This window comes from Rhea americana, unplaced genomic scaffold (genome assembly GCF_003343005.1).
Source record: "Rhea americana isolate MKP2758 unplaced genomic scaffold, rheAme1 scaffold_168, whole genome shotgun sequence".
NCBI classification, from domain to species: Eukaryota; Metazoa; Chordata; class Aves; order Rheiformes; family Rheidae; genus Rhea; species Rhea americana.
Genome location: NW_028185794.1, coordinates 53457 through 80892, shown reverse-complemented (window position 1 = coordinate 80892; position 27436 = coordinate 53457). Strand labels below are relative to the sequence as shown.

The 27436-nt window shown below is 41.5% G+C and overlaps 2 protein-coding genes and 2 non-coding genes across 4 annotated transcripts; 1 reads left to right on the top strand and 3 right to left on the bottom strand.

The window, feature by feature from the left end:
* The first annotated feature begins 13046 nt into the window (after positions 1–13046).
* On the top strand, positions 13047–13118 carry TRNAM-CAU (transfer RNA methionine (anticodon CAU)). Its single transcript has one exon. It is a non-coding gene; the product is annotated as a tRNA-Met (tRNA).
* A 168-nt stretch (positions 13119–13286) lies between these two features.
* Positions 13287–13360, bottom strand: TRNAI-AAU (transfer RNA isoleucine (anticodon AAU)). The gene has a single exon. It is a non-coding gene; the product is annotated as a tRNA-Ile (tRNA).
* A 2754-nt stretch (positions 13361–16114) lies between these two features.
* LOC146598200 (olfactory receptor 10A5-like) lies at positions 16115–17050 on the bottom strand. Its single transcript, XM_085300751.1, has one exon. It carries the CDS (start codon positions 17048–17050, stop codon positions 16115–16117), a length of 936 nt encoding a protein of 311 aa, XP_085156877.1.
* Positions 17051–22235: 5185 nt separating this feature from the next.
* Positions 22236–23213, bottom strand: LOC146598199 (olfactory receptor 5AP2-like). Its single transcript, XM_085300750.1, has one exon. It carries the CDS (start codon positions 23211–23213, stop codon positions 22236–22238), a length of 978 nt encoding a protein of 325 aa, XP_085156876.1.
* Between the last annotated feature and the right edge of the window lie 4223 nt (positions 23214–27436).

Sequence of the window (27436 nt, the reverse complement as noted above, 5' to 3'; positions counted from 1 at the left end):
TTTTCTCTGGATCAGCTTTTGATAGCCTCTCAGCTAGCGGGGAGTCTCATGCCTGCTTTTACTGAATCAGTTAAAGAAATGATTACATTAGCATAGTGCCTGATCTGCCCTAAAATAGGCATCCAAGTGCAAGGTAACAAATTGTGCTGCTTTAACTGCAGTTGTACAGCTTTTGGCTAGCTTGTGTCTGGCAGCACAGTATAGTGTTGGTGCTTGGATGGGTCCGCCTGGTATGTCTGAGGGAAGATGTGTAGGATTGCTGGTTGAAGGCCATGAAAACAAAAAATTCCAGACTGATTTCTCAGTTCCTGAAGTGATAATGATGATGTAAAGTAGAATTGGACCATCAGTACCAGCCATATCTGTGCTTTACAGGACCATCTGAGGCTGAACTAAGTTTTGCACTATCTGCACCTCAAGACAGCTGCTTGTTTTACTAGAGCTGTTGGGGGAAAGTGTAGCTGATGTAAAGATCCCATTAAAATCAGCATACCTTCAGCAGAGTAAGTTTCTCCCCTTAAATTGGGGAAATACCCAGTTAGCTCAGATTGAAGAGGAGAAGGAAGAATCAGTTTAGGCTTACTCCTCTTTTGCCGAACTTTCTAGTTCTGTATGCAACTCAAGTCCATTATCAATGCCTCAGGACTTGGAGACTAAGTGTTAATAGACTGAGTGGGGGTGTCTTCTGGGCTGAATCCATTCTGCAGGAATGTTCGCTTTGCCTTACCTCCTTTCCGTCTAGGACCTGCTGTGGGGAAGGGGAACCAAAGCTGTATCTACTGTTGGCCCTGCTACCTCTTGTTGGAAGATACCTCTTTGGTTTAAGAAGAGGATAATGCCACTTCTGGATGGGACCAGGCATTTGGAGATGGGAGATACTGCCTCTGTATAACCAGGACTTTCTGCTGATAAAGCCAGAACTCCTTGCACTGAGACAAAGAACAGTGATTGTCCTGTATAAGCTTGCCTACCTGCTTTGCGCTGTCTCCTTCAGCTCTGCATATCTGCTCTTTCTCCTGTATTTCTTCCTTTGTCAGAAGACAGGCAAATGGCTGAAGTAATCCAAGTCTGTCTTAAAGATTAGCCAACAAGACTGCTTTGCTCAGKTTCTGTCAGTAATGACAAAGATACACCAGTTTAGGCTTCTGAACTCATTGTGATGCAGGAAGGTTTGTTTGAAGCAGTTAATGACCATTACAGCATTTCTGGTCAGCGTATATATATGTAAAAATAAAAAAAAATCTACCCCTTCTCTCTCTCTCTCTCTCTCTCTCTCTCTCTCTCTCTCCTCTTCTCTCCCTTCCCCCCCGCCCCCCAAACTTATAGTTATTTTGGCTTTTTAAAACTAAAGCTCTTAAGTAGCAGGGAATCTAATCTGAATGACTTTGTTTGTGTTTTCCCAGAGAACATGACCATGGTGTTCAGCCTGGAGCAGTATTTGCTGGTAACTGAATTTCCGATAACTGGCTCAGAATTACTGTTTTTGAGTGTTAGAGCATCCATGTGGCATATTTAGCTAGAAACAACTGCATGTAAGCTGTGCACAAAACTATTCATCACCAGTAATTTATTTGAGAGTGGAAGAGTTGATTTTAGAGGGAAAACACACAGAAGGAAGTTGTCCAAAGGATATATGTGAGGGAGAGGTGTGTGAACCCCTTGGGGCAGTGGTGCTGGTTGTAGTGTAAACTATCTATGTATATAGTTTATGGCTGTTAAATATGCCATTTTCCTACCTATTGTTTCCTGTCAGACCATAATCAAGCTGCTGATGCTTTCCCTGCAGTTTACTAATTCTAYTGCATATGCCAAAGCCTTTCTCTTTCTTTTTAGGCTAATGAGTGTTGTGTCATGCTTCTCTTGCCCTCCATGCTTCCACTCTTCTTCATATTTCCTTCCCCATCCCATGCGTCTTCCATAAAGTTACTTCCCAGGGCTTCCTCCTCAGCTACCTCTTTATGCCCAACGAGTGGCTGAAGTGAGTTTGCATTTCAGAATCCTGTCTTCATTTTGGGCGTCTCACTTGGCTTATTAATTCTGAGGCTACCATTTCAACCTTCTAGTCTGCTCTGCACTGCAGAGATCAGAGCGCTTTCCTTCCCCCTGAAATTCTGTGTCATGCTTGGGTGCCTGTTCGAAATGCCACCGACTCGGCCACTGGCTGTGGGCTCAGTGAAGCGTTCAGTGGGTGATCTTTCCTTGTCTGAAAGTTCTCTTCCAAGTGTTGCTATTCAGTTATTTCCTCAATACCTCTACCCTGTGTCTACTATATTGTTTGTTGCCAGCTTTGTCTTTACCTGTTCTGCTTGCTGTCCTTGTAGTTTGCTACCATCCCTATTCATCCTTTGTCCTACTTCTTATTTCTGGTGCTTTCTCTATGTTGTCTGCCTTTAGCTGTGATCAGTATTTCAGGGGGACAGCTATTACTGCAGGGACTCCAAATAACTATTACTGCTCTAGTGTACAGCTGGCTGGCCACACTAGCTGCACTACAGTCTTTTTGTACTCATCTTCTACTTACCCACCCTTGCATTACCTCAGGGTTCACCTTGATGCTGGATATGTAATGCAGACTTCTCTATTAAGGAGATACAGCAGTTGGCAAGGATAATGTGGCATGGAGCTCAAACATGATGCAGGGAACGGCCCCGCAAATACTAAGAACTTACCGTTAAATGCTTTTAATCTTCTCTATACACTGTCCAGTGTATTTTTTGTATTGGTTACACTGGCTATTGCACTTTGGATATATGATAAATTTTGCATTGTTATTTTTAGGTTAAATATATCCAGGAGGTTTAACCATTAGCAACATTCTTAATTCATACTGTGTACCTGCATCAAATGTTTGAATACAATATTTGCGTATCTTCCTTGAAAAATTCTGTAGGACGTCCTATAGATGATCTGGAGGACTGATCAAAGGACTAATGTATTTCTGATCATGATTTTCTCACACAGTGGCTTCACTCAAGCTTGCCAGTACTTCATCCATACCATTCCAGTAGCTGGATTTCCTTTGACCTGCATTTGTTAAAGAACAGTCAAGTTGCACTCCCCAACAGATCTTTAACTTGTAACTCTTACACCATTCTTTTGTAATGTTTTCTACCAAAACAGTGCAATTTAAGCTCCTTGGAATTAGAGGCCTTTATTCTTGTTTTGTGCAGTGTAGTTGATGTGATAATTCCACAGGGCAAGAAGTTTTGGTTTTGGCACTTTGCTGCTGTGGAGTTGCTGCTTCCCTTCCCCCTCCCCTCCAAGGTGCCATTCCAGCATGTGCTTTTTTTTTTACTTTTTTAGATTGTAGGCATTTCAGTATTCTATCAGCAACTGAATAGCTTCAGTTTATAAAAGATACGTGGACCACCTTGTTCATCTTGTGGGACAGGGATTACGAAGTAGTGTTATCTCGATTTCAAATGCTGATATCAGTTGTTTAGTAACTAACTAAATTTGAAAACTTTTTCAGTAACCTGTGTTATACTTCCTTGGATGGCTTAAGGCCCATTAGTTAAATTCTAACCTCTTTCCCCTCCCAGGAGGTGTGTATATATGTGTGCATGCCAGAACAAACATGTAAAAAGTTTGGGCTGGAGCATTGAAACCTTTCATGGACCTAGTCGTGAAACAATAGATGGCTTCATTGTTCTCCTGAAAATATTTTTTTCTCTGAGTAACCCACTTTGAAAGCTGAAGTCTAGATATACTTGTCTTTTAGTTAATCTTTAACTTTTTGAATGGAAAGAGCTGTATTGGATCCTGTGACTCAGTCTGTACTATTGTATTTTGGGGAGTAATCTGTTAAAGTCCTTCCAACGTTTCAAGAACTCGTAAGAAAAAAATAATTGCCTAATCTGGGATGCACAGGCTTCTTCCATACTTTTGTTCTAAGTGTACTATRTTCTTTGCAGTGCTACATGTAGAGTCAGAGCCTGACATACAAACTTGGCAAATAATTTTTCACAAGTATTGTGACTATGTTTACTGAAGAAGCTAGGCCACAATTCAGTAGGAGAGCCAGTCTAAAACAGTTTTCTCTGAAAGAATGGGATCTCCCAAGTAGCCTGGGTTGCACTGTGTGGTGTGTTTACATATACTCTAGGTATGATGGACAGGGATGCCCTAGTTAACATGGACAGATGGCTAAAACCAGGAATTGTCTGGAACTGACAATGCTGTCAACATGAAAGGGTAACAGAGACAGCTGGCAATCTCTAATCGGTATGGATGTGTCTGTCCTTAGTCATACTTTTGGCACACAAGGTTTTCAGTTTTACATGAGGCAGTAAGGCTTTCTTTCTGCTTGGTATTTGAGATAATTCCCTGCTGTACTGGGAGACAGCTAAACACTGCACCACTGGGATCATTTTTCGTATCTTTCTCAGGAGGATTTTCAAGCTTTTTTTTTTTATTTTCATGTTTATTTTTCTCCATTTTCTTGATCTGTGAGGCAAGACTCCAAAAACTGATAGATAGGATTTAGAAGAGTACTCTAAATGCTAGGCTTGTCATGCATGGCTTTGTGGAAAAGTAATGAGATGTGAGTGCATCATGAGCAGCAACTAATTTTCTCTCTCTTTCTCTCTCTCTGTGTGTCCAAAAAAAAAAAAAGTCCTGGAAATACTGCATGTAATGGAAAGTAGCCATACTTGGAGCCAGGAAAACAGACTGAGAAAAGCTCCCTGAGGAAAATGAGGAACAGCTCCATCTTTCTATGTAATCTACATGCAGGAGAGGTAGTGGAGGAAGAAATGAGGTTATCCCAGGTGTGAGGAGGAAAACCAATCAAATGAAAAACAGCAAACAGATCTGGGGTAGATTTGTAGGAAAAGACTGGTAGTTTTATGTTGATCAGTAGATGGTAAATGATCTCCAGTGGCTCAGCTTAGCAATGTCAAAGGGAGCTATCTCAAAAGAGTGGGAGATATGAATGAAAACATTTTTTGAGGTAAACCAGGTACTGTTTGGGTGGTTAGGTTGGTAACCTCCCAGGGTAACAAAGATACTGGAGTGGTAGGGGAGAAATTCATCATGCAGATAGAGATGGAGGAAATACTGTTTCAGAGCTCTTTAGAGAGTCTCCTTGGAAAAGGGATGTCATATTCATCAGACTAAGGCAGACCTCTGCTCTAGGAGCTGGGGAGTTGCTTCAAACCTTAACTCACTTTCAGACATCTGAAATTTAGGGGATTCTTACCACATGTGTTTAGCTGAGTTACTAGAGCAACTAAGGAGGCTTTTTGGTGTGTGGAAAAGGATCTGAGAGCTATTTTGTTAACTTACTGTTCTATAATTGCTTGTAGTAATGTAGTTGAATACAAAACCTTCTTTTAAAGTAAATGTTTGAGAATTGAAGAGGATAATAGTTTTCTGCAGGTGACTTACAGGCCTGTGTAGGTCTCAACTCTATTTTCTTCAGGTAAGTGCATGCAAAAGAAAATGCACATACATTACCTTAGTGCATAGTTACGGTCTTACTTAACTAACTGCTTTGGAAGGTGCATTTAAAAACCATCCCCCTGTTCTGCCTCTTCCTGTGTTTGAAAACTGTTCAGGTAGACTTGATGAGACATGTTCTACCATTCTTAACTGGCCTCCTTAATGGGCCATCTTAGGGAAACTGCTTTAGCAAGGGTTGTGTTTAGCACTGGGAGGAGCCTGACACATCATGCTTGTGTGTGTTAGCTGCTAAGAATATCTCAGCAGCTTTGGAGACCTGAGAACCTGCTGATTTGTGTTGCAGAAGAGGACTGCTTGTGATAGTTGTATTGGGATGTGAGCAAGACTTTCTGCAGAGTAAACCTGGGAATCCAGCAAAATATTGATTATAGCAAGCCAAAATCGCATCTTTGGGTTGCTTTGGAAAGTGAGGTCTAGCTGTGGCTGTTTGAGATGTTTCCATGGTTGGGAAGTGATGAAATTTGAAGCGAGTCCCATCACTGTGCCGTCTTCAGTGGGTGGGTAATAAATGTCTGTCTTCTAAACCTTGTAGATAACATGCAGTGATGATAAGGAGGATAGACTTCTGCTATTGTAATTTATTTTTCTTCTTCCAGGCCTAAAATTGAGTCTCTGCCCTTTTAGAAAGGCCAACTGGTTTATTGTGCCCAGGGTAAGACTTGAGACAAACAAGAACAGGGTGTGAGATAACTGAGATAAACTCACTATTGCTCTGGCCCTTCAGCCCTGTCAGTATTTACTTTGAGAGATGTTTCAAAACCTGCAATACTGATATCCCAGGCCTCTGACTGTGTTCCGAGTAAAAGTAATAACAACAGCACTTGAAGGCCTTTTWAAAAAAAAAATCTGTGAGAAAAGAAAGTTGCTTCAGACGTAGGAGGATCTGCAGTTCCTGTTACTGCTCAGAAACAGTAAAGGTTCCTCTGGATAAGGCAGTAGGTTGAGCAGAAAGGAGGCTGAAAGAAAAGGGCTTTAGATTTCCACTTCCAAAAGAATGTCTGGAGTAAGGCTGCTTTTTCTAAATTTGATCTGGTCTGCAGACTGCAGTCTCTGTATCTGCTGAAGACTCAGAGTGGCAACTGTCTCCTTGCAGAGGTGGCAGTAGCCCTTCAGTCTTCAGTTCTGTCAGAGATGACCAGCATTAATGCATCCAGCAAGTAGCCAGAGAAGATAAGTGCTGGTAGTTTAGATGGGGAGAGCTAGCAATCAGAGAAAGAAAGGGCACGTTTCTGCTACTGCTTGCATACATATACCCATTCTTTTCAGGCTTTGTCAGATGCTTGAGCATGTAACTGGTCAGTTCTGAGTCATCTTCGTGCTGGGAGGTACTTGATTAGGTTTACTTTTGACATGATTCTTATGTTTGCATCCATAATTATTTGGACTGCAACTGTGTTGTGCGAGTCAGACACCCAAGATACGGGCATCTTGTGTCACCAAGACAGGTATCAGTAGAATCCTCTTGCTAGTCTGTAGTTACTTGAATTGCAGAAAATCTGCGGTAGCTTAACTTCTGTGCTTTACTCTAGTGSACCCTGATATCTCTGATACTCACTCTTGCAGACCTGCACAGCCTGTGCCTGTCCTTGCACATTTTGTGAGCTAATCTTGATTCATGTGTCTAGATATGATGCTTCCAAAGGTGTGGTTAGATTTCATGCTATTGAAATAACTGTTTTGTTTTACTGTGATTTACTGTGGAGGGCAYTGTTTTATCTGAACATGGCTGCTCTTTACAAAGTGATTCTCTTTTTCCCAAGTAGTTTCAGGTAGGTCAGAAGATCAAGGGCCTGACTCCCTTTAGCCTGTAATGGTACAGTTGTTTTGTATGTGYACATGGTTAGAGTCATGTTGTGCACAGGTTGGGGACCTGAATTCTTACTGGATATGTGCAGGTAAGGAAAGGGAGGGCATTCACCTATATAAGTGTACTGGGTTGCTAAAAGCATCATGGTGAACTCTAATGCTCTGTTCCTGCTAATTTTTCACTTAAATAGTGTGAGATCATGTATTGCCTTTGTTCAGTTTGTTTGTTTTTCATGTACAACGCTTCCATTAGTAAAAATTGCTTAAGCGCTTAGGAGCTTGAGCTAAGAAGAAAAACTGCAAGGCTGGCTGGCTGGCTTGGGCTGATAACTGCTAGCAGATTTCTAGTGTGATTTACAATAACAGACTTTCTAAGAGCACCTGACTTGGCTGGGATAAGTGAATTTATTTCTTTTGCCACCCTAGTCTGTCAAGTGTTACAGATACAAAGAGGCCATGTATACTTATTTGGAAGCTCTCAGGGTGTCTTTCCAGTGCTGCAATGTGTTAATTTGTGGTTTTGCTATGAGTCCTATTCTCGGACAATATTTCAAGGAGGGAGGATAGTTTGGTAAGTAAAACAGGCTTATAGCTATGGTCTGCTGTCCTATCAGTAGTGCAAGTGATCCAAGATGATGATTTCCAAATCATACCCATGGAGACTCCTCCATGTGGAGTTGCTATTGGTATTCTGGAAGTTGCTCTGATACAATTACCAACATGTCACTCTCCATTTTAATTGTATTCATGTAACTACAAATACTCAGGAAAGAACAGCATCAATCTTTCCCAGTGCAAGTGCTGTTTTTCATCTGAAGTAGTTCTCTCCAGTGCCAGGAAAAGTCAGACTAGCTTGTGTTACCTCTTGCTCAGTTTTCCCCATGTATCTTTTGTTTGCAGCCCAGTTTACTCTGTCCTTTTTTCTCTTCAGGCTGAACGTGGCAGCATGGGTGGATGCCCCTTGCCTCCCCCAGTTTGCACCTCTCTACCCATTGCTTCTCTCTGCTGTCATATATCATTATAGAGATGGTCAGCTGTGCCTATAGAAAGGCAATTCTATTATTTTCTGAGCGCAGTAAGGAGATCTATGAGCAGCTGGTGCTGTATGGGATTTGGAGCTACTGGGAAACTGCAGATAATGATGGGAGATCCAGAGTTGCTCATCAGGTTGCAAAAGTGACTTGAACAGATGGTTTTCTGATGTGACTGCAGGCTTGAGAAAGAGGTGGACACTGGCACATTGGTTCACTTATCCCAGCTATGAGGTGTTAGTGCTCTTCATGTTCTTCTTGAATTGCTGTCTGCAGTGCTGGTGTTCCTGTGCAAAACGAAAGCAATTGTATTTAAAGAATGAGGTGGCTGGTTACTTTGTGGATTAAAGTTGTTGACAATTAATGCTCCTACTGCAATGCATTTTGACTTTGTGGCCCTGATATCTGTTGAGCTGAATCCACAAATCTGCTTTGTGTTGGATGCTGGATAAATTTGCGACATCTAATAAAACTTTGCCCTTTGCATGAGTTCTCAAGGAACGCTTGCAGCTTAGATGCGTTTGACATATGGGGCTGGGACTTCAAAATTAATATGTGTATTTGTTCACTCAGGGAGAAATAAAACCAGTTCTGTGGTCAGCGGGACCCAGGTCCTAGCAGAAAGGAACAGCCGGGAAGGATCTGCCCAGAGGATGCCTCGACAACCAAGTGCTAGCCGGCTGCAGAAAATAGGAGCTTCTGGAAAGAGCACCGGAGGCAACAGTACCTAAATAAGACACTGGCTCTGATGTATTTTGGTGCTTGAAAATGTATATAATCTGTCCTGTAAAACTGCATGTTTTGTATGTATTTGTCTTACAAATAATATTTATAACATCTGGAACTGAGCTGTTTCTTATTTCCAAAACTTCTTTTGGCAACTCAGATTACTAGAAGTTGCCTGAAGATACCTGGGACAAAGAAGGATATGTGAAGACTAGAAGGACTTGCAGTAGCGCTCAATTTTCTCTGGAGAGATCAAGACTCATCTTGCACAGTGATACTCCATGCTGCTTCCTTCCCTGAAATCCATTTTGATTTGCAACAGCTGGAACACAGTAGCTGAATTATGGGAGATGGATAGTGTTGATACAGGTCACATTGGTAAAAGAAGAGCCTTACAATGATGGTAATTTGTGGTGGAAACTTGAATGTCTGATAGAGGATGTCTTTGTACTTCGAGATTGATCATGCATATGAAGGAGATGGGTCAGAGTGTTAACACCATAATCTGAAAAAGTTTGACCTGATTGTGTAAATCTACTTCTTTTGTAGCTGTTTCTAATAAGTAATTTTTTTTTCCCTTATGAAGGGTCACAGAGCCTTTTGCCTAATGAGCCAGGTTAAATGAAAAATTAGATAAGGGAGAGAATAGCTTCATCACTTTGTGTAAGATACAAACAAGTAGCTGAAATAGATAAATGGATTTGTTGGAGCTGTAGTATCATTCATCATGCTGCAGTGTCTCTAAGCAGTGGGCTTATTACTCTGTCCTGTCTAGCTCAGGAGCTCTTAGTAAAATYCATTTCTCTGAATTAGGAGGAAGTGCCTGCTCCTGTTAGCTGCCTCTGTTTTTTGAGGGAGATTAATAGCATTTTGTAGCCCCTTGGAGATTTCACAAGCTGGTGAAACAGGTGCTAAAATCTCTTCCTAAGCAAGGTGGAAAGTACTGGAGAGGAAAACTTGTGCAAGATCTTAATGATGGTCAGATACTCCTTCCTTATTTGATTCTTGTCTAACAGTTTTACAGGTTAACTTACTCTTAATATGTTAAACCATTTTGCGTTTTCACTGTATAGGCCTGAAGACTGTTCTTAGTAGGAAGGTGACATGCTCACAGCATATGGCAGCCACTGACCTAGTTGTGGGCTGACACTTTGGATTACCTTCAGTCCAATTGAGGGATTTTGATAGTGTTGATGAATGTATGAAACTCCCACTAGAAGAACTAGCTGTGGAGGCTGGAAGACTGCAAACCTGTCTATAGTGATCAGAATTTTTCAAGGGGGGAGTTAGAAAGTGGAAATGGGGTGGTTCATGGGTTGCAATTGTACACCCTGAACCTCTGCTGTAGGAAAAGCATTCAAATGAGGGTTTGAGTTTAACAGCATCAGTAAAGTCTAGGTATCTCCTGCTCTAATCTCTCTACAGGAAACRGTACCAGCTTGTCTTTAAAAGCAAACAAAAAATCAACTAGGACAGCTAGGAGAGGGGAATATTTTATTTAAGAGTTGTATTCCTTGGTGAAAAGGAAGAGCTCAAGGTCTGCTGTTCTTAAAAGAATCATTAGTAGTACTCTTTGCCCCAGCACAGGAGTGAGCAGGCCTGAGATGTAGCTGAAACAATCTCTGTGAGGAATGTTGAGCTTTACTGAGAATAAACAATGCCTAACAAAGATGGTTCTTGCCTACATGCTTGTCTCCCCCTCTTTCCTCAGCTAGTTCCACATTTGCATTTTGTTTGCTGTTTATCCTTATGCATCTCTAGCTTGGAATACCTCCTATGTTACACCTACCCATCTGTCTCAAAGTCCAGATCTTCCCCTACCACATTCTTCTGAGCTCTGCTGCACACTCGCAGTCTGCAGCTCTGCATTTCTCCCTTCCTGCTCTCCAGTTTTCTTAGACCTGCTGTCCTATACTCCCTTCTGCACCATCTAGATGAATAAAAGTGCTCAGTGTGCACTTTTGTATCATGTTGCTTCAAAACATTTGCCGTTTTGAGCATATATGTGGGCTCAGTAGGTGAGGCACCCCCAGAGCAGGTGTTGCTTTTGCATTTCTGGAGCCCTTTGATGGAAGAGTGTACCTTCTGCTCAGCCTGCTTTCTTTCTGTGATGTGATGTCCGCCTTGGTGGATGATGTGAGAATGGTGGATGTAGTTTTCCTTGACTTTAGGAAGACTTTTCAACCTAGTTTCCCATAGTGTCCTTGCAGCCATGTTGGGGAGATGTGGCTGGATGGGTGGACTAAGATCTACGGAATGCTGACTGGACTGCTGTCCTCATGTGCAGTGGTCAGAAGTTGGAAGTCCACCCAGCAGACAATTACATATGGCTTTCCTCAGGGCTTGGTGCTGCTTGACAGAATTGAATGTGGTATGATTCACATCATACCAGGGTGGTGTGGATGAGGATGATGTTAACCATCAAATATTTCTCCAACTTGATGAACAAGGAGTGAAGCCTTCTTTCTGCTTGTAGGCCCCCTTGAAGTACTTCAGGTTTTGGAGGCACAAGTGAGGATGATGTTAAGTTTACTTAATGTAAGTGAACCACCTTGCAGATATGTGGACATACAGGAACTCCCCTGTTCCCTGTGACGGTTGTAGTGACCTTGTTTGTGAAAATACAGGAATGGCAGGGCTGGTTGCTGAGCAGTTGGATTAGCAACAGCACACAACGTTAAACCATGATAACGTGATCGTGGTACTGTGGGGGGGATGAGTTTAATGCATGGATTTGAGTATCTAGCAGAATTTATAAGTTTAATTAAGAGTCAAATGTTTGGGGAATGAGTAAGTATAAAGAATATTTTATTGTTGCAGGGTGGTTCCTTCTGACTTGTTTTCCAGGAATGATGTGCTGAGACACTTGGATTTTAGCAATACTGACAGTTAACCTTATGTCTTCTGACCAAAGGCCTTGTACGGCAAAAATTTTGGTGAAGTTCATCAAGAAAGGACTATTGCAAAGGAACGAGCAGGTCTGAGTCTCGATCCAATGTGAACAAGCAAGCCCCCTTAGCAGTGGGGATGCATGTGCAGCTCAGGCCCCCGGTATCCTGGCCCCAGTACTTCTCTGCTGATAGTGCTATGGTGCCCCAGGACCCTGGGGTGGCAGTGCCGGGTCCTAGAGGGGATGCAGCATCACAGGCTGTCACTGGTGGGCAATGAGGCTGGTCTGTGCTGGGTCTGGGCCAGTATTGCTGCAGGAGAGAGTCCTTCAGTAATTTTTCCTGGTGTCTTCAGCGTGATGGCCTTGAGTGTGTGGGAGGCGGGTGAGCTGTCACCCAAACCCATCCCAGCGTGTCACCCAAGAGTGTTCAAGCTTCTCTGCCTCTTTTTGGCCTGCCTTAGGCCTTGGCAGCTGAAAACCCTGTCAGCTCCTTGGCCCCAGGATCTGTGGTCTGGGGAAGGTAAAGGGGGCTGCAGGGACTCGTTATCCTTGGCGACCTGCTCARAGACGATGATCTCCACAGCTGTCTTCCCAGCCTTGTCTGGGGCAGGGAGATGGTGCGTTATTTCCTCCCTGCCCCACTCCTGTGTCTGACCCCTGGAGCTGACTCCCAGACCCATGTCTGACTCTCAGCTGCAAATCTCACCCCAGCTGTGGCTGCATCCCCGCATCTGGCCCCTAGCCCCATCTGTGTCTGACTCCCAACCACATCCCTGAACGCCTCAGAGCTGCGTGCCTGTGTCTGACCACCAGCACCACGTCTGACCCCTCTCACAGCCCCATCCCCGTTTCCTCCAGGGCTTGTGGAGCTGTGAGGGCTCCCAGTTTGCAACCAGGTCTCAGTGCTGCTGGTGCTGCAGCAAGGTGCACTCGGGCAGGGTCAGGGCAGGATGTGGCAGAGGAATGTTGGGGTCTTTCCTGGCCAGCACAGAGCCAGGCAAGAGGGATGCTGTTTGTAGGTCACTGTGGGGCACCCACAGGAGCCTCTTGCAGAAATGATGGGAATTGTTGGGAAGTATGTGCACCACTGTATCTATAACAGGCAATGGGAGGAGATTGTTATTACAGGGAGCAGAGTGGCGCAGCGGAAGCGTGCTGGGCCCATAACCCAGAGGTCGATGGATCGAAACCATCCTCTGCTAAATTTTTTTTCCCTCCTCCCGCTTCCCTCGCTGCCTCCACACCGTTCCTACCACACACCCGAGGGCTGCAGAGCGTCGTGTGGATCTCTGCACTAACGGCGGTCAGCAGTGGCGGCGAAAAGCAGAGGGTCGTGAGGAGGGGGGGGAGGAGGGGAGGAAAAAGTGAAGTGGCCCGTACGGGGATCGAACCCGCGACCTTGGCGTTATTAGCACCACGCTCTAACCAACTGAGCTAACCGGCCACGTGATGGTTTTGCCCTCCTAGCCCGCCCTGCAGTGCTGTAGGAGTGCGGTGCCTCGCAGTCAGGCTGCGAGAGCGGAGTACGAGCGCCCTCAGCTGCAGAAGTGAGGTGGGGGCAGGACGGGGAAAAAAAAAAGAAAAAAGCRGAAGATGGTTTCGGTCCATCGACCTCTGGGTTATGGCCCAGCATGCTTCTGCTGCACCACTCTGCTTTTCGAGAAACACATTTGCCACCACCTCTAATAGAGGTAGCACTGTTTGCCCTCCCTTACTCTAGGACTGCTCCCGTGGTGGCCCTGCGGGGCTGGATGAACAGTGCTGGCCTCCCCTCATTCCAGCAGTGCACCCATCCCGTGTGAAATCACACCATAACAGCCGTGGATGATCACATGAGTGTGCAGGCAGGTAAGCGGCTACCTTGGGTGGCTGCCCATCTGCTGGGAGTAATAGCTCTGAGCTCCCCCCAGAGAAGAAAAACAAAGGGTCCCCTGTGTCCCTTTTTAGGGACACATCCAGAAAATGCCTCTCTGGGATGTTGTCCTGCAGTAGCTGTCACTTGCCTGCTGGATACAACTGCCGGCTGCATAGGCTTGTAGGAAAATGAACAACTTCCTAGTGGGGAGTGTAAAAGAATGACAGTGGGTGTGTTTTTTTCCACAGATCTCTTTCAGATTTGGGGACCTGATTTGCAAATGCCAAAAATGCTGGCTGTTAGGAGAGTTAAAGATTTCTGGAAAACAAACAAAAGAAAATGAAAAATCTGGGGATTGTGCTACTCATTTGTGCTACTTCAAATCCACCTGAAAGTGCATCAGGTAATTCACACTGGTTCCATGGAGCAAGAGTTGAGTGTGAAAGGAGGGCACCCTACTGGTGCTGCAGTTCGGCTCCTGTTCTGGAGGAGAAACTGATACTGTTACCTGAGCAGCTTTCTCAGAGCAGAGCCCATTTGGCCTTGCAAGGAGTGTGCAGCAACGACCGCCCTTCTTCCTGCRTTCTCACTCCTACAGCTCTGGTTTCAAATGGATGCAAGGAAGTGTGTGGGGGAAACCTCCTTGAGGCTGGTGTTATGCCACCTCGATAGTCCACAGATCTTTCTGTCCCCATTGCTGACTTTCTTGAGATGATCCTGCCTTGTAGCATGTCTCTGCTTGATGCATATTGCCAGGCTTTGCTGCTAGCATAGCATCCAGCCAGTGGTGTAACAGCCAGACCTTGTCTTGAAGCCAGTCAGACCCATCACCAGCCACATTTGTGGCTGCTGCCTGCTTCAGCCACCTGGGAGCGCAGGACCTGCTAGGGCTCTGCGCCAAGCTCCTCCTCAGCTAAGCATCATGTCCCACATGCTTTGCTTTGTACACCCAGAGATGTGGAAGGCATCCAGTCAAGGACCTGAGAAGGGCTTGACAGGGCTAATACGTAGTTCAGCTTATGGGGCTCTTGCTGCCTGTGTGGTGAGAGTCTGGACCTTGTCCCATRTTGGCATGCTGAGATTCTGGTGTATGCTGGGGTCGTGCTCAGAGAATGTGGCTTTTCATGCTTCATTGCTGCATCCTGACATGCTGCTTTTCTTTGTACCCATGTTCCATACTGCACAGGAGGGTCTAGCAATGTGCTTGCCCTTGCTTTCGAGCTAGTTTTGTGCAATTCTTCCTGGTGTTGGTTTGCAGTTGCGGTAGAGCAGCAATATTCAGTTCTGGCAGCATATGGAAACATCTCATGCAGCATAGTTCCTAAGCATTACCCATGCAGCAGAGGATGTATCATGCTCATTTCTCCAGAGGAATGATGGATAAGGGACATGGAGACTGGATGCAATTTCCTAACGCTTATCTGGAATGGCAACTGGAGACCTTTTCAATTGCCCATAGAGTGCGTAAACATCCCCTGATTAAATTTTCCGCATAGGCATGATTTGAAATGTCCTTGGGTTTCTGCAGTCCCCATGGTTATTTCTTTTATATTTGGGCTTCCCATAACACGGACTTATGGGAAACTCACCTTTTTGTGCTGAAAGTTGGAACTAGAATAGGATGACCTAGAAAGTTTCTAGCAGCACTAGATACCTATATTCAAGCAACCAAATCAAGTTTCTCTCACCTGTGCAGCTGAATCTCTCCTTAAATGCTACAGATTGTATTGACTATATTGTGATTGACTTTGATGAGGCATGTAGGCACTAATTTGCACATAGCCACCTACAATTAGATGTCTTAATCTTCAACTGAGTCTCATCCCTATACTCAGTCAATTGAATCTCTCTCCTTACTCTTTACTGTCTGGTAGGAGGAACTAATTACCATGTGATCGGTTGTACTAATATACCAGCAATTACTTAGCATATTTTCCATGAAAATATTCATGACTTTTTTTTCTTTCTGGAATTTTGCTGCATATTAGATTTTTTTGTATGCTGGAGTCATGTTTTCTTATGACAATAATTAATTTTATATACTCTTGAAGGTTAATCATTGAATAGAAAAAGGACAAAAGGTTTAAAGACACTGTAATTAATGTACAGATTTTATGGTTCAATTCTGTAGCCTATGTAATATTTTGGAAACTTACATTAAGTATACTTCTTAGTTCAATACATAGATGATTTACATTTCTTAGTATTTTCCAATAAAAAGTAAAATGATCAAACTCTTTAAAGGCTTTGAGGAACACCAATTCCTTGATATATAATATTTCAAGTGTGAACATTGTCAGAAAATCAGTGATACTATCTGGGCAGAGACATCTTGCTGAAGAATTATCTCTTTCCAAATRTCTTCCTCAGAGCATTTTTCACTTCTTTGTTTCGTAAGCTGTAGATGATTGGGTTCAGCATAGGAGTTACTACTGTGTAAGAAAGAGCCACCAATTTCTTGCTATTTAGTGAAAGACTGGATTTTGGCTTTAAATGGATCAGGCCAGTTGTGCAATAGAACAGTGTCACCACCATGAGGTGAGCAACGCAGGTGGAGAAAGCTTTGTGCCTTCCCTCAGCGGATGGTATTTGGAGGATAGCACAGATTACCTGGATGTAAGATGCTGCTATCAAGATAAATGGGATCAAAACAATTATAACAGTGGCAATGAACACAAGCAGCTCAAATAAGTGTGTGTCTGCACAAATTAGGTCCATAATAGGGGAAATATCGCAGAAGAAATGCTCTATCTCCTTTGAGCTGCAAAAAGAGTAGCTAAACAGCCAACCAGTAAGTCCTACAGCAAATGGAATACCAGAAATCCAACATGCAATGACCATAAGAAGACACATTCTCCTGTTCATTGTGGTGGCATAACGCAAGGGATGGCATATAGCCATGTATCGGTCATAAGCCATGGCACACAAAATAAAACACTCAGATGTGACAAAGTATATGACAAAGTAAAGTTGCAGGGCACAGACAGAAAAAGAGATGACCTTTCTCTCCAACAACAAATCTACAAGCATCTTGGGCACTATGTTTAATGAAAGGCAAATTTCAATTAAAGACAAATTTTTGAGAAAATAGTACATAGGAGTGTGCAAGTTAGGGTTAGTGGTTGTAATTACAATAATGAGAGTATTACCAGTCATTGTGATCAAGAAAATCAGAAGGATCCCCTCAAAAAGGAAGATCTGAAGGGTGGCAAGGTGTGAGAACCCTTGCAAGGTGAAATAGGTCCAATTTCTGAGCCATGGTGTTTCAGCAGTTTCCATCTGAAAGAGATGTTCCTCAGAGGTTTTCTAACTTAGCCTGCATGACCCAACACAGAAGAAATAAAGAAGGGAGTGTTTATAGGGATGACGATGTAATAGTGAATTGCTCTGAAAACAGTTCCATTATTCAGCAGGCTGGGTGATCAACTACAAATGGGCAAATAACATCCATCTATAATCAACCTAATAAAAATCCTTATGATAACAACAAAGAAATAGGAAAAACACTCACATTAAATGCCAGAAGAAATAAGTTTTCCCCCTTTGTTTTGTTTATAATTTCCTTGCTTTCCTTTTAATTCAGCTATGATGTTGCCACGTCTACTTGGCATTTCAGGGCAACTGATTTTTTTTGGAAAAATATTTTCACCAACAATTTATGTATCTTATTTTGTATGTGTGCAAAATATGGGTTTATTTCCTACAGAAGTGTAACTTATTTAAAATATTTGCTTTATTTTTAGGAAAAAATATTTCCCCTTATTTTCACACAGATATACACACATGTATCCATATCTATATCTGTATCTGTATCTATAGCTATATATCTCAAAATAACTTGGAAAATAGATTTGTTGATGGTACATTTGTATATTTGACAGTTTGAAGAGTGGATAAAGCATGTATTTGGCTATTTATTCTCATTGCTACTAAAATATAAACAATGACATACTAAATTTATGGGTTTTTAGTCATCATCATTCTTTATTCAGCTCCCTGAACAATTGCTTATTGATTTCATGTTTTAAAAAACCTTTTTCCTGAGATCTCTACAATCTAGCTGTCCATATTTAGCTGTTTGCAATGTAGATGTCCATACCTGAGGTAAATGTTTTAATTGCCTTTGTAGCTGGTATAAAGACAAGTAGATAAAGAAGGTAAGTCAGAAACCTAGATTATATGTCTCACTTCATTCAGATATCTGCATGGATATCTCTTGCCTGGAAGAATTTCTCTCTATTCCTTATCACAGAAAGGAGCAGCTATACGCATTGTGGAAAGCAGTATGAGCTGAGAAAGGTTGTATCTCTTCTGGATGCTCTTCAGTTTCTCAATCTTTCACTTGAATGGGGAACTCTCAAATTGGATGCTGTTCTCCACAGGTGGCTGCACAAGTACCAAACAGGGGGGAGTAGATACTTCCCTCAACCTTCTGGCTAGCTCTTGCTAGATGGTTATCCCTCATCACCTCATGAGTGCACTGCCGGCTCATATTTGACCTGCCCTCCCCCAGTACACGCACATCCTTTTCTGCAGAACTGCTCCCCAGAAGGCCAAGTCCTTGATTTATACCCATGCATGTTTTGTCCCAGGGTTAGGTTCTGGCATTTGCCTTGGCTGAACTTCATGAAGTTCCTGCTGACCCATTCCTCCTGCTTCCTGAGGTCCCTCTGAAAGGTGACCCTGCTTTTCATGGTATGGACCTCTAACCCTGTTCTCAAAGCACTGTCATCTAAAAACTCCTGAGGAGGTTCTCCGTTCTATCATGCCAGTCACTGATGAAAAAGTGAAACAGTATCCGTCTCAGTAACAGATTGTGAAGAATGCCTCTCTCAGGCAACTGCCAGCTAGATTTCAGACTGTTGACCACTGCTTTCTAAAGCCTGATGGTCCAGGTAATTTCTTCAACTACCTATTAGTATTCCCATCCAGTATCTGTATCTACAATATATCTACACGGCTAGTACAGGAGACTGCCAAAAACTCTGCTGAAGTCAAGATAAATGACACTCTCACCCACTGAACATCTCAGCATAGAAAGGTATCAGGTCGCTCAGGAATGACATTTTTGGTAAATCTGTGCTGATACACATCCCTTCTTGTCCATCATGTGCCTGAACACGATGATTTGCTCCATATTCTTCCTAGTGGCTGAGGTAAGCCTGACCAGTCTGCTATTCATCTTCTTTCTTGGCCTTCTTGAAGATAGGTACAATATTTACTTTTTTCCTGTCATCAGGAATCTCCGTGGTGGCCACAGCCTGCCAAAGATGGCAAACAGCAGTCTCACAGTGGCATCAGCAAGTTCCCTCAGTACCCTCTGCTTCATCCTGCCCAGTCCCTATGGATTTACATAGGTTACTGAAGTACTCTGCAACTTGACTGCACTGCTTTGGGAAGCACTTCTCACTCCCAAACTGTGCAGCTACTTTRTTTCTAAAAGCCTTTGTGTTGTTATCTGCAAACATCCATATGGTAAGGATCAGCAGCAGAGCTACTAATTTACATTTCCCTTAAAGCCTGAAAATAAATAAAGACATTTAGATGTTATTTGTGCCATCCTTTGGAAGTAAACTAAAATAGACTAAATGTCAGAAGTACTTGATTTTCTTAAATCTCAAAAGAAGTCTTAACATTTAGCTCAGACATCAGTGTCCACTGCAGATGTCTCAGAAGCATTCTATCCTGCCTTATAAAGATACAAATATATTTTCTCTTGAGTCATCTATACTAATACATGTTTTTTCTTGCCAATTTCTGTTACCATAAAGTCTAGAAAATAATGATATACCTCAATTTTCATGAGAAGCAATCGAGAGTTTTTGATATGATGTCTTTGTTCCTCATTTCAGATACCAGGATACTCTTTTCCCCTTTTTGCACACTTCGTGTCTGTGAAGAGAGTTTCATGCAGGATCCTGAATAGTCCATGAGCTTTCTCTGTTTTTCTGAACTGCATTTTATCTTACACGTCTCTCTGAGATGGGAAACCTTCTCTACATTCATTACAAGTATACTCAGAAGGCAAAACATTTCCCTTGGTATTGTAGCAGATTGAACAACTTAAATTAGTGAAAGTTCACTATTCTTTTTTTTTTTCTTACTTGAGTAGAAACAATAAAATTAAGAATAATTAAGTTAAAAGTTAAAAATAAAACAGGGAAAATGTGATTTTCCATTGGAATGTAATGGAATGAGGGAAAAACCGGTAGCTAGATACCTTTTTTGAATTGTTAATGAAGTCTGTCTTGATGGAGAGAAACAAAATCCCAAGCAAATCAAACCATTTGTTTTAGACAGCAATCTGAGGATGGATAAATCGCCTTCTGGAAACAACTCTCTTTTTATTAACACGAAGGTAGCAGAATATGTCATTTAACAAAAATGTCTACATTTGGATGGACAAGCTTAGGTGAAATGGTTCCTACAGGTATTCAGAAAATTAGAAATTCATGTTTACAAAACTAGTTTTTGAAATGCATCTGAGACATTTGTAATCCAACATTTTGACTGTTGCTGATGCACTTAGTGTGTTTGAAATGCTCTAGAGTATCCAAAACTTCCACATAAAGCTAGCAAATATATTGATTTTTCTTACAGGTCTCCTGTAGGAGACCTATGTGCTTCTGGAACATTACTGGAGGCCAGATAAGATACTCTCAGGTATCTCAAAGGGCACTGAAGGTTTGTGTTTGGCCAATGATTTTATCTCTAAATATTGAGAGAGCCTGCCATAGAATCACTCCCTCCATAGTCAAAGGAGAGGAACAGGCACTTCTCTCATATCATGAGAACTCCAAAATGTCACAGTATGGAAATGTCTCTTTTTTTTTTTTTGTCCAGTGAGTATGCTGGGACACTAGGTGATTAGCATGCATACAGAATTTATATTGCAGGTATCCAACTGTTAACTAGTTTTCTAGACATCTATTAGAGTAAATGAAGAGCTATAGACATTTTTTGAGCTGGTAAGCAGATTCAGGTTAACCTACTGTAGATATGTGAATGCTTCCTATATTCTTAAGTTAGCCAAGGCATGGGAAAGCTCTTTCAGTCTCATATAGCTTCATTTGTCCTGTGGTATCATTTCTTCCTATTTCTGCTAGCCACCTCTCCAACTGTTCCTTCCTTCAGACCCCAGGAATGCTCCCCTAGCCTTTTCTTGCTTCACCCTGCTAACTGCTCTCAAGAGACATTTCTTTGCCATGATGGCCACCCCTGGTCCTATGCTTCACTTCTTACTCTACTTGCTGCTCCTGCTGTCTGTTCTCTAGTGCTTATTGCACTGCTAGACACTGTAGAGACACTGTAGAGAAAKGTGAAGCTTTTCTAGCCATATTATTTATTTACATTTTTTAACCATGTTAAATCTCAGCAAGAATATGCATAGCAATCACAATTCTATAACCTATAGAAGATTCCTAAACAAACTCTTCCTCTAGCTTTTCAGCCCTTCTTATTTTTAAGTGTTTCTGCTGTTTGCATCCTACCCTTGGAAACAACTGCTTTAGATTAGGGTAGTCACTTGAATCTCACTCACTTAGACAGACTTGTTTACCTTATACTTCTATACATAGGAAAGGTTTTCCTAACTAATACTTTCACTGCTGTTCCAACAGAAATTGTTTTCAAGGAGAATAAAACAATATATACAAAATGAACTAATTTCAACTTGGTGAAAAAAGTCCTTTCCATTTAACTCCTCTCCTCTCCACTAAACTTCAACAGGGCATGCATTCCTTTTTGGAAGTTGTCATGATGATGTGGGTGTTTTTCTTTCACTTTAAGGTTTCAATCATGAATCCAAATATGGGTAACATTTAATTAATTTTAGACTGTCTAGCCTGTATGCTCTCCCATGTGAGCTGGCTGGCTAACTTCCTTAATTCTTCAGTGTAGTGAATTGAACCCTTCTAGAACACTGTTTTTGCTACCTCAAAACAGACATCCAGAACAGACCAGATGAATTGTGTTCAAGAATATGTTTCTCTCTCTCTTCATTTGCAAAGAAGAGAGTCCAGATAACTATCTTGGACACAGATTTCTACATTGTAGATGTAAAAACTAAGATTAATCCAGAACATAATATTATAAAGTATGGTCTACCCAGTCTAAATTAAATTTCAACTCATTCTGAACCGAATTTCAGTTGTAGTGAAAAGAAAGAAAAAAAGGAAAGAAGACAAGCAGGCAGGCAAGAGGGTATAATGTGCAATAATGTATCTACAGTGTTTATTTTGCTTAATTTGTGATGTTGATTACATTGCTTAATTCACATTTACTACATTTGTTGTCTTTCTCCATACTTCACAAATTGATGGCAATACTATATTACTTCTATTATATTATTTCTTTCTTTGCTCGTTTATTTTAAAGATGCATAGCTATTCATTCCCAAGTTTTATTCAAATTAACTATATTCACATGCCATGTAGTTGTGTCTGAACATTTAAGTCACTATGGATTATTTCTCTTTTTTAAAAATACAAAGCAATTCTCTGAAATCCAGTAATTTACTTGTCTGCTTTTGCAGAGCTTCCTTTACGTCTTTGTTTCTCAAACTGTAGATGAGGGGATTGACCAAGGGAGTGAGAATGGTGTAAAAGGCAGAGAAGACTTTGTTCAGAGATATTTGAGTATTGTAAGGAGGAAATACATAGACAGTTAATATTGACCAGTAAAAAAGTATCACCACAATAAGGTGTGAGGAGCAAGTGGAAAAGGCCTTCTTCCTTCCAGTGGCAGAAGGAATCCTCATGACTATGACAATAATGGACAAATAGGATGAGAATGTCAACAGAAATGGAGGCAGTGAGCATATGCCTGCCACAACAGAAGTGACAAGTCCCACCACATGAGTGTCACTACAGGAGAGTTTTATGATTGGGAAGGAATCACAGAAAAAATGTTCAATTTCATTGGGACCACAGAAGTCTAAATTTGAGATCAGGAACATCAATATAGAATTAGACAGAAAGCCACTTATCCAAGATGCAGCACCAAGCTGTAGACAGAGCTTGCCATTCATACATATTGGATAGTGCAGGGGTCTGCACACTGCTAGGTACCTGTCATAGGACATCACTGCCAGGAGATAACACTCTGCAGCTGCTAAACAACCAAAGAAATAGTATTGTGTAAAACATCCATTGACTGAAATACTTCTGTCTCCATCCACAAAGCTAAACAGCATCCTCGGCAAGATGTTTGAACTGTAGCAGATTTCCAAGCAGGACAAATTGCCCAGGAAAAAGTACATTGGGGTGTGAAGGTGCCGATTAGCCACGACCAGCACAACAATGGAAATGTTCCCAGTTATGGTCACCGTGTAGATTGCCAGGAATATCAGGAAGAGAAGAGAATGTACTTCAGGGCCATTCCCAAATCCCTGGAGGATGAATTCTGTGACAGCTGTTTTGTTTTTCCATTCTAGCTGTGTCATGGCTTTCATTTTTATGAAAAAAGGAGCTGTTAGCACCAATGAAGACCTTGACAGTTAAGACAGAAAAAAGACATACTCAAGCAATGAATATTTCTTAATAGAAGGGAAGAGCAAAGAGAAAAAAAGTCCTTGCATTATGAGACATGTCCTCTGATATCTATACAGATTTCTCATTCACTAGAGCTCACAAGGTCAATCCTTTTATTCCAGGTACTGAAAAGAGCACTTAAAACTGAAGTAATGCACCCATGCTTTTCCCGTGGGCAAGGAGTCTTTCTGACAAATTTCAAACCTGTGTAAGCAAATTAAAAATTAACTTCTTTTTCTGTTAGAAACCATCACAAGTTTGCCCTATTTCATTCCGATATGAAAAAGAAATATTTGGCCTGATTGCTGTAATAGGAGCAGAATCATATTTCCTTTGCTAATATGCATAGATGTATATTGTATTTTCATTATCTATGTAACCACCTTTAATGTGTTCATTTTTCTTATTTGAAGGAGGCTAAAAGAGAACAGAATCATGAACTAATGTAGATGACAGGGAATTTAAGAAATTGTGAAATCCAAAGGCCTCCAGTGGAAAAAAGTATGAAGAATATGTATATCCTCATTAATATATGCTCTTCTATCTGTCAAAGAACTCCAAGACACACAAACACCTTCCAGTTGTCTCAGCATCCAGTATTGTCAGCAGTCAGAATGAAGGACTCCAGACTGCAGCGGTCACGTTCACCCTACTATGAACAGAATTAATCCTCTTCTGAAAGTAATGTCACCTTTCACTGATGATGTTTAGTGGACTACTTTTTTTCAGATACTTAATTGAAAAAGCACAGTTTAGCTGAAATCTGCTGTTTACCATAGTGCTCTTTTTTCTATGTACTGGATTACCTCAGTCCCTCTAAATTTCCTTAACAATTCAATTTTCCAAAACTCTTGTGGTTTTGACTGGTCTTTTCTGACTTTTTCAAAGTGTATTCTTAAAATTCAGTGGCCAAAACTGGACGCGATACTGTGAATAAGATAATACCAGCAAAGGAATTGAACAGAAGAGCTACTTCTCTTTTCTTCTGTATAGACTCTTCATGTCACCTCTGCTTTTATCCAGATAGGTGTGGAGTTGGAAGAGGTACTAACAACCTTAAGGGGATGCATTGATGGGGTGTGTTTTTTAAATCCATGCGACTGGCAACACAAATTCCAACCGTGACCCTCTGCAGACTGGAAGGAACAATCTTCCACTCCAGGGTTTCCTAAACACATTCTCTGTTAGATTCACAAGCTATGGCTTTTTCCAGCCCACTGTCTTCCCAAAGACAGTATTCCAGTTTAGCAGTGTCTATCTGAGTCTTCTTCAGTAGTATTACTGTCACCTTACTTGGAATATCTGCAGTATAGACATCTGCATCTAAAGTATTTACCTCAGACTCCTTTCGGAGTCTACAGAGAGAAGTTAGCACTTGAGATTAATTCACTCAACATGTTTTAGATACCTACATTGTAAGAGCTTAATAATCCAAGGAAATTGTCTATCTCCTTCCAATGACAAGAGCAGCAGTTCAGATATAGAAATCAACTGTTGCAATGCAGGCTGCACTCCCAGTTAGATGTTATTCACTGCATGTGTGCGCTATAGGGAGGTGACTAGACACTACGATAGTGAATGCAATATAAAGACAGTCATCCAACCACTTTTAATTGGACTGCTTTTGGTAGCATAACTCTGTAAGATTTTCACATTTCTTTCCATAGATGTAATTTAAAATTTTACATTAAAGCTTATTTGTTCAAAACTCCAATGCTGAGCCAATTTACCAGCATTTGACAACTCAGATCACTGAAAGTATGTCCCATTTCTGTGCCAATTAATAAACTTTTTAGAGCAACACTATTTCTTACCTGAAGCCAAAGGGACATTGAAACCTGATCCAACAATCTTTCATTTTTCAAGGTTTGGTACTGAGCTTTATTTTCTTCAGAAACTGGATTTTCTTGTAAAAAAAAAAAAAAGAATTATAGCACTTTTCTTGGCAAAGAAATCCCAGAAGATTGTTCTCATCTTTCTGTTTTGTTATCAGCTGAATATATCAACTTTTCTTTTCTGTTCTAACAAGCAGATGGTGTTCCTCCTTTCACCTTCTTCCTTAAAAACATTTTCAGAGCTGAGGCTGGTGAATCATCCCAGGGGACAACCAACCAAACAAAAACCTAAAAGAGATTGATTCATCAAACTCATATGCACGTAAATAATTGTTCGCTTCATGCACATTTGAGTTGCAATGCACTTTTAGTCTGAATTTTGATTACTTTGGAGACTGGATAAAATCATATTGGTAGATATCATGACAAATGAGTAAAAGATTACTATGGTGGTCATTGTTGCTATCAATCCAGCACTCCCTTTGGGTTCTACAGAAGTTCCTAAGTCAAAAACTCACCAGGGCCTGGATTTACTACCAGGCTGCTATCTGAGTGCCAGTTATTTCAGTCAGCCTCTGGAGATGCTGCTCTATCTACTCATAATGTAGAGTGACTGTGCTCTTAACTTTGGTATCACAGCTAAGTGAGATTGTTCCAGGGCCCTGGTCTTCAACCAGATCTTCTCAGCTTGCATTAGAAGGCCAGGTGGACTGCAGTTTATCTGTTGGTTAAGGTTCAGATTGTTTAATCTCCAAGGCCAGACAGAAACAGGTTCTTGAATAAACATCTTCTGGTTTTCTTATTATTTACCGCTGTACATGCATTTTTCTGGAAAACAAACATTGACCTAAATCAAGTTTAGTTTAATGTTCACTTTATCAGGCATAATGATAAAATGTTATCGTCAGGCACAATGATAAATGAGTTTCTTCCAGTGAAGACTCACATATTTGAAAAAAAAGTAATGTATTCACATATTGGAAAAAAAAAATGTAATAAGTGAAACACAATTTGGAAGGCAGCTATAAACATGCACCTTGAGGTGAGAGGGAAGGACCCACAGTGTTCAGGGCTAGGACCATTTAAAAGGCAACATACAACTCCACACAGTGTAACAGCTGGCTCAAGTCTCTTTTGAGCCGTGTTTGGTGCCCTGTGGTGTTAAAATGTGTGAGTATGCACATGCAAGCATGCTTGTGTGTGGGTGTGTATTTTCAGTTTACAGTGTGTTAAATAGTGGGGAGCTCATGGTACAATCTGACAGAATAAAGGTCTTAATAATGCTAAAGAGTATGAGCTCCACACTCTGGGGCCTGATGTGAGGGGTTTATGTGGTGGATACCAACACATACAATAACTGCTGTTATAATGTTAGAAGCCAGTATGGGATAGAGGAAGCCTAGCAATTTAATTGAGCTAGCTAATTGGAAGAGGATACTGGAGCAGAGGCAACAAGAACTCTGCCTTAGCTTTGTCTTGGTGGATACTATTGAATTAACTCCAAAGCAGAGCCCAGGAACAAGAAAACCTGCAAGCAGCTTGGGGGTTTTGGACCCAGCATCCAAGGATAAGCTAGAAAGCTAAATTATTTAAAAACATACGAATGCACTATGAATGTGCACAATGGCAAGTTTAGTTCCCTAGACTGAGAGACACCTCTGACATTTCTTCAGACACCTTCGTACTGTCAAAGACCTTTGAGGCATGTTCCAGGCATATGGCATGCCTTCTGTCATGCTWTGAAATTTTACTCTAACAAGTTATGACATAGCCCTCTTATTTTCAAGCACCTTGAAATTAAAAAAAAAAAATCACACAAAGTAACTGTTGTTCACATCCTTAAGGATACCAGAGATGGATAGGAGCAGACCTAGGCCAAAGGATGTAGAGTTGATGTGGCAAATCCATTTGGGTAACAGCCCAGAGAACCCTGTGGAACAGCTCTGAGAACATAACCCTGTCTGTATCGATTTCTAGGCAGTCAGATTTCTCTGCCTGGCATGACGAGACAAACATAATGGTGGTTGCAAAAAATAAGAGACAAAGATTGCTTTGAGTCAACTTGATAAGCCTTGAAAAGACAAAACACAAAAACATGGGGCAATTCAAGGACCACAGGATCCAACAAAGAGGAAAGGAGAGTTGTATTATATACCACTAGAAGGGAGTGTAGTCAATCCAAAACATCAGTTTCTACCCCAGTAACTTCTGCTTTCAGCAGGTGCAGAGAGGTTGTGAATTGAACAGCAGGAACTGAATGCTGTACATTTTGACTGCTAATAGGAGATGAAATAAATTTG